We start from the raw sequence: 19,492 nt of genomic DNA, 5'->3' as shown, positions 1-19,492 counted from the left end.
AAGCACGGGCTTCATTACTCATAACGCGGAGACACAGAATGGAAAGGAACAGTTGCTGAGCACCAGCAATCGGACACATTCTCATATATGCCATACAAGTTTTACAATGAATCTGGAAAGTGAATTTTATTATCTTATTTTTCAAATAATGAACTAGAATAAGTGATGTAAAATAATTCACCTAAGTTCATGCACCTAGTCAGAAGTAAAAGTTGGGTATTTTTGAAATAAGAGCTCATGGTCTTTCTGCTTCTATCCAGTTGTAAGAAATAATTGTTATTGTGAAGATTAACAGAGATACTCTAAGGGAACATGGACAGTGCCTGGCCTATTCTAGATGCTCACATAGGGAAATGCATGCAACACTGCAGCAATAAAGTCTCAATCAGGCAGACTTGGTTTGAATCCTAATTCTGCTGTTTATGAGCTCTGTGACTTGAGGCAATTTACTTACCCTCTTTGAACCTCTGTTTCCTAATACCAACCCATGAAAAAAAATTATGTGATAATAACTGATGTCAGTAGCCAATGTCTAAACTATCAGAATTATTACCTTCAACTAAAGTCCACTGGCCATATGTCCAAAACTGAGAGAGAACATCTGGTGCCATTCACAGCATCAGCTGCCTTACTGCCTTATTTGGGATTATTCTATCTTACTTTATTATTTTCAATATTTTAAAGGTTGTACATACTTCCCAAAATATGAATTCTACATGTTACCTTGAAAAATATCTATCATATATGTTGCACAATTTTTCTTGCTCTAGTGACTTAACAATGCCAACAAAGATAGTTAAACTATTAAAGAATTAAATAAACTAAAAATAAGTTGTGAAGATGATGTAAAGGAAAAACAATGGCAGGGAGGTGAGTGCAGTTAGGACAAAGTCCACGTTATAATGCTTTTCCTTTTCTTTTTTCAAGCAGCTTTGTAAAAATGATACATAGCTTTGTAGGCTATGTTACTAATCTTAAACTGGAGTGTGCACCTGATGCAATAAATGATAGAAACCATATGCTTTATAAATTCACTTTCCACAGTTGTGAAGATGGGATTCATGTCTTACATACTATTATTGCCAAGCAATGAAGTGACAAATGAGCTCACAATCATTTCACTTGGCTTGTCGGTGTGGACGTGAAGGCATCAGGAAAAAAGATTTACAGTGAAAGATGCCCAATAGTAAGAAAGGCCAGAAACCCTCGGCAGGCTGTGGATGGAAAGGAAATTCTCTGAAAGTAGAATTTTTGAGTGTGCATTGCTATAAGGGTTGAAGTATAGTCAAAAAGGGAAGATAATGTGAGACACATCTTTGCTTCAGGGCCAGAAGAGCTGACCAGCCCGCTGTTTCTGCCAACTAATATATTTCCCAAGTTAATCTATTAGGCAGACTAGCCACAGTGTTTATACAGCAACGGTGTTTGACTTAACTATCATGTGTGCTCAGTTAGATGTGCTACAAGGCAGGTCAAGTGAGATATGCCACTCAAAATTAGGTCAATCTTTGAACACCAGCAGGGAAAACTTCCAAATGGACATGAAAAGTAGGAAAATATGGAAAGCACGTTGAGATCTGAATCTAATTTTGTTTGTGTTCTCACCTTATTTGTATCTTGGTATGAATAATGGCAAATAAACTGCTTCTGTATTTTCAGTTTTAAGTTAATGTATTTGTCACTTAACTGAATTCCTATAGGAGCTACAGGTTCTGAAGTTTAAAGCCAAATTCTGATGGAAGGGGAATGGGGACCCATCAAGCAGTGGTTCATGAAAGAAGGTAGTTTTGAATCAAGTGTTAAATTGCAAGTTATGTATTAAGCATGGTGAGATAACTGGGGCAGGAGAGATGAAGGTGAGATAATGTGCTTAGAAAAAGCTTCGAAGAGGAGGTAGGACCTTTGCCAGGCCTTGAAAGACAACTTGGCCAGCCCAAGAGAAAAGACAACAATTCCTGCTGACACTTGCCCACAATGATATCCTCACCCTTCCCCATCTGATGAGACATAATTCAGACTTTTATTCATTTCTCTGTATTATTTAGAACATTTAAAACACTGGGCAAAAGTTATATATTGCTTTTCATGTTCTCTTCCATTATTTCATTTTTATTAATTCCTCAAGAACAGGAAAAATACTTGATACTTTTACTGAACCCGTCCTATATAGATCATGACATAACCAACATGATATAGTCATCTGCGTGACAGTTCAGCATAATCTGTGTATGCTCAAGGTTTTAAGTAAGAGAAGTGGAGGTAAGAGAAACTCAAAGGATGGAAACAGGAGGGCCCTTGGTTATGTCATAAAGATTACAACTTTTTGCAGCAGAACCTTCTAGAGATGTGGAAGGAAGATCTAAACTAACCTTCCATGACTAATGAACCATTCTCAGGCATCTCCAGTGTATGGAAACTTAAGTGTCTGTAACTAAAGACCCTTATTTCTCTTGGCCTACAAACCAAAATATGTTATATTCAGGACTAAAACTCTGTAAGCCAATCAATTTCTATACAGATTATTTCAGATCTACGCACCCACTTGATTATTTTGCTTAGTAGGTCTGAACTTTGCACTGAAGCAGAGTTTGAGAATTATCTGAGCATTCTTATTGACCAAAGTGATTTTTTCTGGTGTGAATGAAGCTTCTATAGCTATATCAGCAATACTTTGTGACCTAAAAGACATAAAGAGGAACAGATGGATGGATGTTATTACTGAGCACAAGTATTATATCCTTTATCAAAGAGGACCCAGTACCAGCATTACTGAATTTTTCTCTCTAAAGCACATTAGCAGTAGTTTATATTTGAAGGCTCTAAGATGGCAGACAGACATAATTTTTTTTTTTTTTAATTTGTGACTGCATCACTGACACAATCCACATTTGACATATTATTTATTTATTTATTTATTATACTTTGAGTTCTGGGATACATGTAGGTAATCTTGATAATGCTACTCTGAAATGATTTTGACTGATTTGTTCAGTAAATATATTTTCTTGTTTTTTAATGTCTTAAATATTATTCTTGAGTTTTATTTTTTCCACATAAAAGCTTCATTCTGCAATAAAAATAATGCACTTCATTCTTTAAAAGCATAAGTGAGATTTGTAAATAGTATCATTAAACTCAGAAATACAAAAAAAAACAATCAATGAATATTATTCTGTTGTTCAAATATTTGGACTTTAAAGCACATTTTTTGACAGAGACAAATGAATGGAGATTCTTGATTGAATAATCAACTTTCTGATTCTATTCCCTTGCCAATTCAATATATTTATTTTTGACCTTGAATCACATGACCTTCATATTGTTCTACCTGAATCTTCAATTCCTATGGAAGTCAGTGAGAGGTCAGCTAAACCTAAATAATGGCTTATTGTTTATGACTAATAATTTTAAAATATACCTTTGAGTCACAAAGAAGTTACACTTTTCTCGTGCTGTCTGAATTTTCAGTATTCTGAATGCACTCTCATGAGGCTTCCCTTCTGTATGCTGAGATAAGGCTATTTATTGGAAGATAACATTCAGAAATAGCCTGGATACCATTTTCAGAAATTTATGTTTTCTATGCACTGTTTTTACTCACCATATGAGGAGAGAAATGTATTTCTAATGGTGAGCAAATATATCTATTTTTCGCACTTGGAAAAACACATTTATTCCTTTAGGCAAACTCTGATACATCAATTTCCTATAGTCTTATAGAACGCATGTGGCATTTCTATAATATCAGTACAGACATGTTCTGATTTCTTAGCAGGTAATTTGTAGTTTGTGTCTGGCTCTTCTTGACTCACCAGAGTTGAACCACTTGTCCAAAGGCACCAATGGACACATCGGTGATGGAATCCCCATTTAAATCTCCATAGCCATCCAAGGACCTCCCAAAGTACTGGAGATGGCTCCTAAAGGCTCCATCGGATCCCAAGATTTTCTAAAAGAGCAAGTTTGACACGAAATTATGGTACACAATAGCTGAACCAGAAAATGGCAGCCTCTGCATTTCATTATTATATTTTCTATGTAGTCATTTTCCAGATTGTAAACACAATCTGGAATAAACATTCTCTACAAATTCTAAAGATTAGTTTTTTAATCACGTCTTATTATCTGATCTCTGTATCACTCTTACAGCCACATTTTCGTCAAGGGGACAGCATACATCTTTAATAAAAATCATAAACCAGTGAAAAGATCAGTGGGCTGGGAGCAAATTGAGGCAAGTTCAGGTACAGGGTTCTGTTCCTAGTTCTTTTCCCTCAGGTCTTACTTCAAAATTGACTGCTCAGTGAGGCCTCATTAGTCACCCCTTCAACCACCTCATACTCCTATTTCTGAAATTTTATTTCCTATTTTAATTTCATTTGCTTTTAAAAAATTTTTCTTTATTACTATCTGGAACACTTGGTCTTATTTACTTCTTTTCTTTCATTTGTCTCCTCCAATATAATATAAGGCACACAAAGATCAGAATTGTGTCTGTCCTGTTCTTATAGCATCCCCAGAGTCTAGAACAGTGCTTAGCACATAGTGGAGGCTCATTTAACATTTGTTGAGTGAAATAAAGAAGTTAGAAAATAAGAGGGATGGACTGCATGGTTTACATGACGCTTTCTACGTCTAATGTGGTAAGACCTACAAATAAATATGTCACGGCAGCTCCTGGATTACCTGGGAATACTTCGTGCGGACAGTGCCCTGATGACCATTATAAATGTATACAGCTCCAGAATTCTGATTTTCTAGTGGTGAACCAACAATCACATCGTTAAAGCCATCCATGTTGATGTCTGAAAGAGCTGCAATTGCTGAACCAAATCGAGCGTTTTCAACGCCCTCGGGGCCTTCAAGAAATTGGTGCTGACTCAAAATGCCCTTGCAAAGGGGGAACAAAAGGATGATTAAAGCAAACCTTACAACTTGTATAATTAAAATTCAGAGCAGCTGGGTGTGGTGACGCATGCCTGTAATCCCAAAGATTCCAGAGCCTGAGGCAGAAGGAGTACTTGAAGCCAGGTATTTGAGACCTACTTAAGCAATAGCGAAACCCTATCTCTACAAAACATTTTTGTAAAAGGTTAGCCAGGAGTGGTGGCACACACCTGTAGTCCTAGCTCTCAGGAGGCTGAAGTGGGAGGATCGGTTGAGCCCAGGAATTAGAGGCTGCAGTGAGCTATGATCATACCCCTGCATAGCCCTGCACTCCAGCCTGGGTGACAGAGCAAGACCCCATCCATTTAAAAAAGTGAAAAATATATGATAAAAAAGAAAATTAATTTCAGAGCAATCGATGACCAAACTAATTTTTTAATGTTAAAAATGGATAGAATTTTAAACCTGAACTATTTATGATCAGAATTATAAATAAGAATTTCAGTAAGGTCATAAATATCTGCTCCTAAACCAAGGTGAAAGGAGACAATTCTCTTTCCTGTAGCTGAACAGCATCAATTTCTTGGTCTCATTTTTCTCTCAATAATACGATCTTCACCTATTTTCAACCTTTTGATTTAAAATTTTTCTGGTGAAAACTACTAATGTCTTGAATGAAATTAAAGCAGACACAGAACAAAATAAAACACAATATCTTAATTTAGGCTTTCTGTAAAAATGACCAAATAGTGACATAATTATAATGGTACAGGAAGTCAAAAATGAGATTAATATCTCCATTATTAAAAACACTAAATAATTCTGTGTGAAGGAAAAGACATTTCCTTGTAAAACACAGTTTTTTTCCTTAGATTTCATAATAAAGTATGGAAATATTTCATGACTTCACAAGAAAGCAATGTTTCTCAACCATGAAACTGGGTCAGTGTTGATTCTTTCTCCTTTATTATAATCTTACAAAAATTGCTACTGAGTTTGACGTGGTATTAAAAGATGTTTTCATTTTCAACACTTAATGACAATTCAGTATATCTCACAAGTAAGAAATATTTAAAGAATGGGGGATTTGTCAGTTTTTCAAACAAGCAAATAGGTCCAGCCTTTGTGGATACTCAATTATACTTTCTTTATATGTATAAATGCTTTAGAATTGTTTTAATTAATTCTGTTAAGAGGTTAATTTTTACATAAATATCAATACATCAGGTATGACAAAATATCACAACACTTAACCATAATATTTACTACTTTAACATCAGCTTCTCTTTTCCATCCTTTCCCTTCTGTTGTCATATAATTTTCTGTGTCAATCTGTGCCTTTAATTTGGTTTTCTTTTTTTATTTCAAGGAGTTAATTATATTTATATACATGGATTTAGAGAGTTCAGTCTACAAATTGGAAATATTGTGCTTTTCCTTGTTCACGTATGGTGTTTTTTTGTGGAAGGACTTGAAACTTCAAGAGTTGGACACATGCCTAAATGTTACACTAAGCAATGACACTTCCTGACAAACTAATGTAGGAAGCATCTGGGATCACATGGAATTTACAATGTGCCTGGTACAACTTGTGTTTTTCACTGTCAACTGATAACAAGATAGCATTGCCCTGTTATTTCTGTCTTTATAGAAAAAATTACATGTGATACTAGAGAAATACACAAATGTTTGTGTGTATGCATATTTCAATAAACAATGTACACTTATAATGACTTTATTTGCATGAGACTATATATTCAAAGACCTCTCATGGAAAATGGCAGTACACTCAACTCTAGTTTTTCCCATTAATGTAATTTTTAAAATCATAACTTAACGGGGACATCCTCAAAAATGATGAAATGTAAACCATACTATCTGTGCAAATTATCATGCAATAATAATAAATTTTTCTTTCCAAATGCAGGTTAAATTGTCAATACTAAAGCAAATTAAACTGTTAGTTTAACGATTTTTTTTTTACCTTTTTGATAGTAAACAGGTAGACTCTTCCTTCCTCTTTCTTTAGGTCATTCATGTACATTGGTGCACCTACCAAGAGCACATCTGTAATGGTGTCTTTATCCACATCAACTGAACACAGCACGCTACCGAAATAGGAGCCAATCTGGAGCAATAAAACATGTTAGCCTTAGAATTCCTAGGATTCACATACTTCTAATATTACACTGAACATCTACTTGCTCATTCAATACACAAAAATTGAGTGTTTACTATTTGCAAAGTGCTAGGAATATGAAGACAGACAGCACAGTCCCTTCCCACAGGTTCTAACACCATCTAACACCTGGTTCTTAAATCTTAGTGTGCACAAGCATCTCCAAGAAAATGCCTTTGAAATACAGATCCCTGAGACCCATTTCTAGAGATTCTGATGTAATGTCTAGGATATGATCCAGAACACAGCAATTTAAATTAGCATTCCAGGTGTTTCTGACGCCAGGGGGTCAAAGGCATACTTATAAGGCAAACCTTTCATAGGTATGTGATGTCTGTTGTAGTGAAAGGCAGGAGAGGTAGAGGCAGGGAGAATAAATAATTAAGCTTCTATAGTAAAATAAATTGTAATAGAGGAAAGTTCCAAATGCTGAGTGATCAGAGAGCAGGAGAGTCAGGAAGGCTTAGAAAGTTAAAATATCATTTGAATTGCAAAGTAAGAAGGACATGGAGTTTTCTAGGCGGAGGGAAGTGGTGAAGCACATATGATGATGTAAGTGTACAAGGCATGATATGAGACAGGTAAGCAGTTGCTGGATAGATTGGGACAGGAGGACTAGGTGGAGATAAATTAAAATAAGAAAAGCTGAGACTTTGAACATTCATCTCATTCAACAGCATTCAATGCATGCCTATGTGAACACTTTTTAAGGATTTAGAAATGACTAAGAAATGATTCCTTTCATAACACTATCACTGTTATTTTCTAAATTAAAAAGGAACTTCTTTAAAATATCAAAAGAGAGAGAAAAGTATGTGACCATAGCTAATTTATGGTCATGGAAGTCAAGAGCTCAGGTCTTCTTACTCCTAGAAAATCCATAGCAATAGCAGGATCACACTTAATCTAAGAGAAGAGAAATCTTTGTAAGTTTCTCCAGCTCAAAGAAGGAAACCACTTTTTGTTGGTTGTCAGGGATTAGTGACGATCATTTTAAATGTGTGTCAAGCCCCTGGGTCAAAACTGTTTAGTAAGGAAACAGGAAGCAATCAGCTGACCTTTGCCCTAGCAACAGATCTTTGCTGTAGTGGGCCATAACTGGGATTCATCATAGGGTCTAACTACCAAACTGTCACCCATCAGTTGAAAGTGGCAGAGAAGATAATTGCTTTACTGTTAGAATCTTCAAAACTAAAAGGACATTTTGACAGGTCCAGATGCAGAAGTTCAGTCTTTATAATGTTATGTTGCTCCCTTCTTCGGATTATTTCCTCTCCAAATCCTTGTTTCTGGTGTGTGCTTACCTACAAAGCAGTGGTTAGGTGCCTGCCATCACAACTAAATAATGTCCACGCCTTATGAATCCAAGGAGTCAAAAACATGAAGGAGATGTAATCAAACAGGACAACCTCTGAGTCCAGAAAGGACTGAGTTTTAATGACAGCTCAATCCATGGACACTGTGTGACCTTAGAAAGCTAGCTAAATTCCCAGTCAGTTGTCAAAAGGGAGGGTTGTCTTCTTGGTATTGTTGTGATGATTTAAGGAATACACTAATAAACTCAGATTACAGAGCCAATCACAGAGTAGGCACTCAGGTCATGTTGGTTTCCACTTCTGCTCACCCGACTCCCCACCTGCCCAGTTGCCCATAAAATTAATTTCACCTGCTAAACAGTGAGATTTACCTGGTCACCTCGGTGAGCCTGAATAACTGTGACATTGCCATTCTCATTCACACTGTACAGCACTATCTGGCCGGTGTAATTTGCCCGAGGAGCACCAGCAACAAAGTGAGTGCTTTCTCCAGTAGAAATTGCAGCCACAGAGTAACCTAAAAGGTAAGGAGCATCAGAGTGATTACCATTGAATATCTGAGCAAAACAAGGTTAAAATCAGTTAGTAAAGGTGACCAGAGATCCTTTTGTGTTAGATGTGATGCGAAGTTTCTCGTGCTCCTGAATACATCACTGAAGACATGTCTTCCTTTTTCTAAGATGAATTACTCCTGTCCTTTGACCTGAAGCACTTCCCTGTGTAGATGGGACTTCTACCTATAAAACTGCCTCTAGATTCCAGGTTGTCCTCATTGGCCACCTGTGAACTTGGTATTCAACAAATATTTCTGGAACGAATGAATAAATGTATTTAAAAGGTAGTGTTGCACAGTAGAAAGAACACAGGTCTTGGAAACAGTCCGAGGTTTGAATTCTGGATTTGCCACTTACTAGGTTGTTGAACTTTAGACAAGTTAATCTTGCTATCTCTCAAAGGCAAAACATCCCTGAAAGACTGGTTGGAAAGATTTAAATGTTTATGTAGACAGACTAGCCAGCTCAGGAACTGTCCCATAGTAAGTCTGCAAAATCAGTGGCTGCTTATTATAAGAACAAGAAGACTAAGAGCTCTAAAACAATGTAAGACTATCACTTACTGTATTTACTTTTGGGAACTATTTCCATTTTGGAGGAACACAATCATGTTCCAGGAATTACAACCACTTGACCAGTCAGAAGAAACTAGTGAGTATAATACAGTACTCCAATAAGTAGTTATGCCTTTAGGGCCGACTGGCAGAGACAACATATATATGTGTAATGAATATGAAAATCAGATGACAGACAGTTCAAGGGTTTTGCTGAACTCACTCTGAGATTCAACAAAGAGCTGGTTTAAAGCAAGGGAACTTAAGTTTGCTGAGCCAATTATTACTATGCCTTACCTAAATATGAACTGTGATTTCTGTCCTGCAGAATTTGGTCAAAGGCCTGTTTAGGAAAGATCAAATGGCCATGAGATGTCTTCTGGACAATGGTCCCACTCCAGCCAAAAGCTCCCACTGCACCCAGCATCAGAATATCCTAAAATAATTGAAAAATGAAGATCATTAAAACAAACCGTCTTTAAAGCATAAGAATGCAGAGTAGGCAAAACATTGAAATAAATTGTTTAGATTTATTAAAAATATATGAACATATATTGATATACCTCTGAATTGTCTTAATATATTTGTGCTAGAGAACAAGCCTTCCCATCGGCTGTGTTATTTTGAACTTTATTTAGTATGACCTGTTATACAGACAAACCTTTGCAATAACCTATAGTATAGGACAGGTACATAGCCATTTTCAAATGTCCCGTTCAAAGGCATATATTTGCCAATGGTAAACCCTTATGACCTTTAGAAAGGAGTCAGAAGTGGGCCTCTCACTCCACATATTTATAAGGAAAGCTCACAGCCAGATATGAGACATGCTTGAGAAACAGGAAGTACTGACACAGGAGAGACGGAGATGCTGCTGCTATCCCAGACACATCTTGGGAGGCCCTCTTCCGACTCACTCTGTTTTCAGCTTTCTTCCTCTCTCTTCCTGACCCCTTCTCAAATGTTCCTGTATATTCACACATTCCATCTATTTGATAATAGCACAGCTACAAGAGGCACCTATAGCTGTGATATTCAAGGAAAATAACAATTTGTCAGCCCTGTGGGGAGGGCAAAGGAGGAAGCCTACTCTGAATTGACTTGAAACCCAATCTAAACAGTCAAAGCTACAAATCATCACAGAAGGCAGATTTGGTGAGGATGAGATACACTATTTTTAATTTTTTATTCTTCCATCTTAGAACACACCAAAGATATGATGTTGGACTAAAAAATACAAGCCATGAAAAATAGCAAGTAAGGAAAAGATGTGTTCTACTTTGAAGATAAGAGACCATGAAGTTATGTGAATGGCTGTAGTATTCAGGGACTTTAGATTTGGGGTGCAGGAAAGGACTTTAGGGTATGTACAAAAACCTCATGGGATTGTGTGCAAAATTCTCCATGCATAGATTCATGTATATTTTTTTCTGAGGGAAAGATCCATAACTTCTATGAGTATATCTAAGGATTGATGATCGAGAAAAAGTCAGCTCCTTTGATTCTAGACAGAAAACGAGCTGTTCTTGGTCCTCTGACCTGCCGATGAAATCCTCTGACTTCCTATTGTTCCTTAAATATTTCCCAGGATCTCTTTCTCTTTTTCTTTTTTCCCTCCTTTCACTCTCTCTCTCATCTCCTGACTCAAATTAGAATCAGGGGCCCAGGAGGTGGATGTTTGTGGGAGATAGAAATGAACTTCCCTGAGCTGAAAAGAGTGTTGTACTCCAATCCCATGCCACATTTTTCCTACCTCCTTATTTTTTCAACTCTTTTCTATCTGCTCTTAGAAAAAGATACTCTGACAACTCAGAATTTGACCATGACAGTGACGACAACAGTGAATGTTTTTAACAAACATTTCCAGTAGTTAAAAATTGATTCAAAGACAATTCCTGCAGGAATAATACCTAAGTTAATATACTGTCTGTGCCCCGGAGTACTCAAAGACTTTCTTGGATACTATCAGCTTCCCCCATATAAGATCCCTGTGAAACAGGGAAGGGAAAGACATTGTTAACCTTCACATTTTAGAGGTAAATCAGCAGCACAAAGAAACTAAATGACCGTGACTAGGAATCAGAAGGGCTGATCCCTAGATGGCTGTCTTCCCACTTAATATATAAGGTTACTGTGTCTGGAAGTGTTATGCCAAATGACAACATGGCTTGAAGCTATCTGATATACACACATTTTGAGGAGAGTAATCTGCGCTGAATCCCACTTGTGACATTTCCATCTGAAAGTTGTCTCCTCCTTGAACAGTACCTGAAACATTCAATTAAAAAAATTTTATTACTGTCAGTAATTTTAAATCAAGTTTTCAAACACAGGCAGACATGTATGTACATACACGCCTACAAACACAAATACACACTGTTTCAACACTCACCTCAAAATACAGAGCTTGTGTATTCTGGGAAGAAGAAATTACTAAGAAAGTGTTCTAGCAGGTTATAGAAATAACAATATTTCCAAGGTAGTGTTCATCATGGCGTTCTTGATACCAAAGGACACTCAACAAAGGGTATAAGGTAAGGTGAAAACTGAGATGAGAATTTTTTAAAAATTTGATCATTACTAACTAAGAAACTAACTGAAATTTTAGCTTTGAAATATTGGTACTGATAATGTACACATATCTCAGATGCAGGTGGAATAGCTGGGCAATTGATCTGTAGTGAAGACTGCTGGGAGATAATTGAGTTAGCTATTAGGAATCAGAAATCCTACTCAAGACTGAGTAGGAGTTTTACCAATTGGGAAGTTTGTTCTGGTTCTGTATATGTGCTTGCCTCTGTCACTGACACTATAAGATCCAATTGGTGGCCGGGCGCGGTGGCTCAAGCCTGTAATCCCAGCACTTTGGGAGGCCAAGACGGGCGGATCACGAGGTCAGGAAATCGAGACCATCCTGGCTAACACGGTGAAACCCCGTCTCTACTAAAAAATACAAAAAAATAGCCGGGCGAGGTGGCGGGCGCCTGTAGTCCCAGCTACTCGGGAGGCTGAGGCAGGAGAATGGCGTAAACCCGGGAGGTTGGAGCTTGCAGTGAGCTGACATCTGGCCACTGCACTCCAGCTTGGGCGGCAGAGCGAGACTCCGTCTCAAAAAAAAAAAAAAAGATCCAATTGGTACTTATTTTCCATACAGTATGATCAAAATGGTTACATTTCACTAATCTTCACAAAAAGGAAGCTAAATTACTGGACTGACACTTTAACGTAGAAAAGAAGACCAACTGTACTGTACAATGTAGTCTTATTTAGAAGATAAAATAATTTACACAGGATGAGTAGAGATAATTTTTAATAAAATAGAATAATGCTTCCCAAAGTCCATAATAGCAGATAATGATCAAAATCATTTCTAGCTAGCTTGTAGATTGCAATTGTTCTCATTCATTCCATTACAAACAAATACAATTATCAGTGTGGATAGCCCAGTGATTTTGTGTTATCTCAGGGCACATTGGATTTAAATGGTTATTTAAACAACTTTGAAGCACCATGGGATACTGAAGAAGCAATAAAGCTTTTTGAGTAATTCCAGTGGATAATCAAATCAAGATTTGACTATATGAATGAATAATTTATGCAATACCTTTAGACCCAGACTCTAAGGATGTACCTGATACATAGGATTCCAATAACATATGTTCTTTATTGCAAAGAGTTATTTGGGTTAACCATCAAGAACTAGGATTTGGGTCATGTGTGTTTTTTTTCCTTTTAACCCGCTGTGAAGTGTGTGCTGGTTCCCCACACAGTGAGCTCCTGAACATGTGATCTTTCTGCACTAACTAGATTTTCCAAGGCCACCTAAGTAAATTATTTTAGGTCCTATAAATAAAATGTTTCCTCAAAAACTGAACTATTAAAAATATTTGCTGTATTTTTCTAATTTTAAAAATACATATGCTTACTGTAAACAAATTCAAGAATTTTAGTACTTACATAACACAGTGTAAAAAGATAAAACTCTTTATGATTCTAATAGATATGAATACATCATCCCCTAAAAATCATAACAATTTATCATTCTATCAACAGTGTATGAGCTTCTTTTCTTCCTGATAATCTCTCCAAGATTAAACATTATTATTCTCTGTCATCTTTCAGGCAAAACATAATGTTGGTTTAATTTATATTTTTTAATACTTACTGAAAGTATTTAGAAATATACTTTGTAAACTGGGAATCTTTTCTTATGTTTATCAGTCATTTGTATTTTATCACTTATAAACTATTCATGTTTTTCATCCATTTTTCTTACTAATTGTAGGAGCTCTTTTTATACAAGGTATACAAGTTAACATTGATAAAGCAAATATGTGATAATAAACAACTATTTAAACATTTTGAAAGAAAATTCTTGAAAGGAATTTTTTTTTTACCTTCAATGCTGAAAATTTGTTCTCCTAATGTCCCAGCCTTTTCTAGTAGAGCTGCTTCATCAGACACATTGAAAAAGTATCTTTCTGTTGGAATACTAGCGATTGCTTTTATTTCTTTTATTAAATTTTTAGTATCAAGGGCATTTCTGTTTAAGTACCCAAGAACCTTGAAAATAGAGGAAGAGAATGTACAGTCATTATTGCTGTACGTTTTCCCTATGAGTACATTCCAGTCTATTTTGAACACAATAGCCCTTCTGGAGAAGCAAATCAAGCAACATTTCCATAACCCTTTATTTAGTAGACAGGATTGAAAACTATCAAGGAGCAGAGATAGAGTAAGAACTTTCTTTTATATTCAACTATGAACAGCCAATGGGAAAGTGCAGCCTTGAGAAGTGATGCTACAAAGGAAGATTTACCCAATAGCTGCAAGACAAATAAAAAGAAAAGCCACCTACCGCTATGCCAAACCTCAGTATATTGTCATGGTTGCATTGATCAATCACAGCTTTCAACATTGAACCATCATGTGATTCACCATCAGTTACAACTACCATTACTTTGGTAGCACTTCGTCTTCCACCAGAAGCTGCTGAATAAGCATATTTTCTGTGGCAGATAAAATTAAAGACTTGTTATCAAAATACGAAGTTAATATGAGAACCTCTGGTTTAAAATAGAAACATGAAACTAGTTCTTTAAACAGAATATATTGTAACTCCATATCAACTCTGGCAACATATTTAATGTTCCATTTGTAGCTTGTAGAGAAATATATACAAATGTAAGCCTTTCTTGACATTAAAAAGTGTCTTGTATGTCAGGGCATATGTGTGTATATGTGTGCATGTATTTATCCCAGTATTCCTTAGAATTATTTTCTTCTAAGAAAGTTGAATTAATCAGTACCAATCAATAGAGCAAAGATATTTCTGTTATAAATTGTATACATTAGGCTTGTGTTTACTTTTTCAATACTTACTTTTTTAAAGTAATAGATATCCACAATAAAAAAAAAATCAGAGTATTTGGAAAGGTATAAACCAAATGTGACACTAAGCCCCTCTCCATAGGTAAGCACTAGTATCAGTTTCTTGCATTTCCTTCTAGAAAATGTTTTATTTAGATGTAATATAGGTACAAGCATAGTCTACCCCTTAAACTTTTACTCAAATGAAGGCACATTCTGTTTTAAAAATTGTTTTATTTCCATAGGTTTTTTGGGAACAGGTGGTATTTGGTTACACATAAATCAGTACTTTAGTGGTGATTTATGAGATTTGCACCCATCACCTGAGCAGAATACACTGAACCCAATTTGTAGTCTTTTATCCCGCACCCCCTTCCCACCATTTCCCCCTGAGTCCCCAGAGTCCACTGTATCATTCTTATGCCTTTGCATCAAATGAGGGCATATTCTAAACAGTTGTTTTTCACTCTGATGGAGACCTTTCCATATCAGCACATATATGAAGGTCTCATTATTTTTTTTAAATGGCTGCATAATATTTATTTAGAGGACCATATGAAGGAAGACTGGTTTATTTAACTGGTTCTCCATTATTGGGTGTTTAGGCCATTTCGAGTTTTACAAGTAAGGCTGTGATAAATATCTCTGTGTATATATCTTGGCATACTTTTTCAAATCGGATAAAATCTTAGCAGTAAAATTACTGGGGCACAGGATACACACATTTCAAATTTTAAGAGATAATATCAAATACATTGTCTTTAAAACTGAGCATATCATTTTATTTCCTAAAATCTTTTTTTGTATTCTATAATGTAGACTATAGAAACGTAGAAAACTTCTGTATTTTTCGGCCAAATTTGAATTACACTATTCACATCAGATCCTTTTTGAGTGTCACATACTCTTTATGACACACTGTAAATTTCATGTATGATTCTAAGGTTTTTGAGGACATAAACTGTGTCTCATTTAGTTTTAATTACCCGCAGTGCTTAAAACAATAAACTGCAACTGTAGGCATTGAATGAAATGACGTGAATGAAAACATGGCAATATTTACTGAAATAATTTCAGATTATCTTCAATGTTTTAAAGAAGAGATGAGAGAGAGAGAAGAAATATAGAGGCAATTACATTCTAGGAGGGATGAGTAAAAAGTGGGGTGATTCTCCTAGCACTGGGTAGACTAAATCCTGTTAGCTTGGGAAATAGTGGGAAGAGGGAGATAGACAAAGGCGCAAGGGAGAAAACCAAAGTTTTGAAAGATGATGAAAGCCAGGCAAGTCCTTCCTTAAGGGACAGTGGCCATTGTCCTGGAGAACAAAGCTCACCAGGGACCCAGGCTCCAGACAGGGAAAAATACTACTCCCACCTTCCCTGCTGAAAACCAGGGCCCATTGCAGTTCCTAACTCCAGGAAGGCCATTTTTCATCTCAACTTCTTTGTCCTTCTAGTCCAGTTTGCTGGATCAGGAAGGGCACTTCACCTAAAGGCAGCTGACCTGCTGACTGTCCAGTAGCTTATGAGATGGCTTGGCCCAAAAAACCTTTATTGTCCCTGAATAGAGACAGTAATAATGAACCAAACCAATCATATCTTCTCCTGTGGGGAATCCACTTTTGAGACATTTAGGATTGTCACCAGTTGATGGAAGCTGCAACTGAAATATACACACAGAAGAAGAAGACAGATAAAACAGGAAATGCAGAAATAGAAATGACAGGATGTGGCCACTGACCAGATGTGTGATGTAAGGAAGAGTGGGAAGAATAAAGGAAACCAAAGTTTTAGTTCGAATGACTGGGCAAGAGACAGTGGTACAAATCAAAATGGCAAGTTCATGAGGAGTGGTGGGGAAAAGAATAAGGCCAGTGTGGGAGGGACTGAATTTGATAAGTGAGCGAACACTCCAAATAAAAATATTCAGCATCAGCTAGATGCCAGTGTGAGTTTTAGGAGAAAGTGTAGGGCTGACAACATAGCAATGAGATAATCGACACAGTGCTGCTGCTGATGCCATGACAGTAGATAGAATTCCTACAGGAGAAGGGCAGTAAAGAAGAGAGGGCTCTGTTTAGTGACGAAAAATAGGAAAAGAAGCTAGTGAAGAGGCAAAAGAATTTGGCAGGAGTTCGAGAAGTGTGTGGTGTCATGGCAACTTGGTTAGGAATAGCAGAGTATGTTCATCATTATCATATGTTCAGAGGAGCCAGAAAGGATGAGGTTTGAGATGGGACCACGCGGTTGGGGGATGAAGAGGGTCATGCTTATTTAGTGGCAGAACTGTAGGTTTCAAGGAAGTGGAGGGAGGGAACAGAGCTGCTTTTTTCAAAAAGAATTATGGTGGTGAAAAGAAGGAATGCACAAGACAAAGAGTGAGAATAGGTTTAAGGGAAGGCAACCTTGTTGTTCTCATTAATTTGTTTAACAACTGGAGTGTGTTTAGCATTTTTGTGACGGTATCTAGTTTGCAGGGACATGGATGAAGCTGGAAACCTCAGCAAACAAACACAAGAACAGAAAACCAAACACCGCATCTTCTCACTCATAAGTGGGAGCTGAACAATGAGAACATATTGAACAATGAGAACACAGGGAGGGGAACATCATCCTCCGGGGCCTGTTGAGGGGTGGGAGACTATGAGAGGAATAGCATTAGGAGAAATACCTAATGTAGATGACGGGTTGATAGGTGCAGCAAATCACCATGACATGTGTATACCTATGTAATGAACCTGCACATTCTGCACACGTACCCCAGAACTTAAAGTATAATAAAAACATATTAAAGCATAGAGTGAAGACAAAGGTCAGTGGATCTGAGAAAATAGAGAAATTGAGATAAGAATCAAGAGAGTGCTGTATAGTTATAATTTCATATTTCCCACTGATTGTAATAAGTGTAATAAACTTAAACTCATATGTTTAGATTCTGTGGCCTTTGTTAATTTGCACCAAGTGGTCCATGAGCTCAATTTGTCTGGATCTCTGATGAATCTTAACAAATTATGACAGATTGCCCCATTTCCTACTGTTTTAATCTAAGATCTTCTCATTTCATTTATTTCATATAAATTCATATAAAAATCATGTAATATCTTATAAATATCCTAAAATCAAACATTTAACTTTCCCAACTGCCTTCTCAAAGTATTCAAGACATAGAATGCTGTTATGTTTTTTTCTTTATTAGTTCTGATTTAAGTTAGGTACCAGGTATATTATTTTTCTTTCTCTTTTCCTTACTTTTTCTTATTTATCACATAAATATAATGTTTTACATTATGAAAACATTGGCCTATTAGCCCCAAAACTTACCTTGCATATTGAATTGCTCCGAATGTGTTTGTGAGGTCCCCACCATATTGGGATGTCTGGGATGTTGCTACAATCATTTCTTCTTTGGTTTTATATGTGTTCAAGTTAAACACAACTCTTGGATTATTGGCATACTGAATTAACCCCACCTTCAAAAGAGGAGGCATTTATTAATGAGCTGTCATTACATTATAAATAATTTCTACTTAACCAATACAATGAAAATCAAAAGTACATTTAGACGTGGGCCAATAGCTTAAAGGCATCACTTCCAACTTTGTTCTTGATAGTTACTTTTCTTTCAGTGGAATAATTTCTTCTCATTAGAGGCCATCAGTGTACAACAGCAGTACTATTGCCAAGAAAGATGATGTCCTACAGTGTATAATTTGATTCCCAAGAGTAATATTTGTAGTTTTTAATACTGCCCTATAATATTTTAATATGGATGACTATTAGAACATTGTTTTTAACAGGAAGATTAAACTTGATTTAAATAAACATTCTAATTACCAGTGGACAGAAGCTCACAAACAACCATAAGCAATCACAGATGAAGAGTAACATGTCATTGAAGGACAGTAACTATGTAATAAATAATTAGAATTGAATACAACAAAAACCAGTGTGCTCCTAATCAGTGTAGTCAATTGAGGTCTCTTTATTGTGCTGGATTTCCTCTATTATGGACTTCAGCAACTCTGGGAAGAAGATGCTATATGTGCATGTGGGGCAGGGAGTTTCTGGCTTCCAGAGAAAAGATGCCACTGGAAAGCATCTTATTTGAAAGCACTGAAAGAAAGAATTTCTGAACAAGATGTTTGGGAGCATTCCCTAATCCTAGAGATCAACAAGGTCACACCCTTCTGTTAATGTCTTTGTTTGTAAACATTGTGATCATCCTCTAAGCCTAGGAGATGGGCTTTCCACAACAGGAGTGGCAATGAGGGATCAGTGTAAGAGGCTCTCTGAAATACAGGTCAGTATGTAAGGAGGTGGAAGGAGCAAGCACTGGATTTCTGAGTTCCATCTGCTGCGTTTTGCCAAGGGGACAGTCAGCTAGGCACTGGGAAGATAGTCAGAAATATAATATTCCTGGACCCATTTCTCTAGGGATGTAAGACTCGAGAGGGAGGAAAGAATAAAAAATAACTGAGAATTTCAGAGTCTAATATGAGAGGAAGATGATAGTAATCCCATGACAGAGCCCCAGGACTTCTGTGTGAAAAAGAAGAAGACTCTGTTCTGTTCCATTGGTCTATATCCCTGTTTTGGTACCAGTACCATGCTGTTTTGGTTACTGTAGCCTTG

General features: G+C 36.6%; 1 protein-coding gene across 3 annotated transcripts in view; it reads right to left on the bottom strand.

The window, feature by feature from the left end:
* ITGA2 (integrin, alpha 2 (CD49B, alpha 2 subunit of VLA-2 receptor)) overlaps positions 1–19,492 on the bottom strand; it is a 110,290-nt gene that overhangs the window by 23,840 nt on the left and 66,958 nt on the right. For all 3 annotated transcript variants that reach the window (XR_001001489.1, XM_011939346.1, XM_011939345.1), the window contains 10 exons: positions 18,182–18,330; positions 14,349–14,499; positions 13,888–14,053; positions 11,682–11,758; positions 9,788–9,926; positions 8,754–8,899; positions 6,872–7,015; positions 4,687–4,890; positions 3,813–3,949; positions 2,539–2,678 (listed from right to left, as the gene is read on the bottom strand). Coding sequence is in view for 2 of the 3 variants with exons in the window: in XM_011939346.1 (XP_011794736.1) it covers positions 2,539–2,678; positions 3,813–3,949; positions 4,687–4,890; positions 6,872–7,015; positions 8,754–8,899; positions 9,788–9,926; positions 11,682–11,758; positions 13,888–14,053; positions 14,349–14,499; positions 18,182–18,330 (1,453 nt within the window). In the remaining variant the exon portion in view is untranslated. The remainder of the gene's footprint in view (positions 1–2,538; positions 2,679–3,812; positions 3,950–4,686; positions 4,891–6,871; positions 7,016–8,753; positions 8,900–9,787; positions 9,927–11,681; positions 11,759–13,887; positions 14,054–14,348; positions 14,500–18,181; positions 18,331–19,492) is intronic.

Source organism: Colobus angolensis, unplaced genomic scaffold, assembly GCF_000951035.1.
Source record: "Colobus angolensis palliatus isolate OR3802 unplaced genomic scaffold, Cang.pa_1.0 Scaffold180, whole genome shotgun sequence".
NCBI lineage: Eukaryota > Metazoa > Chordata > Mammalia > Primates > Cercopithecidae > Colobus > Colobus angolensis.
Note: the sequence above shows the minus strand (reverse complement) of the source record. Positions and strands in the feature narration are given on the sequence as shown.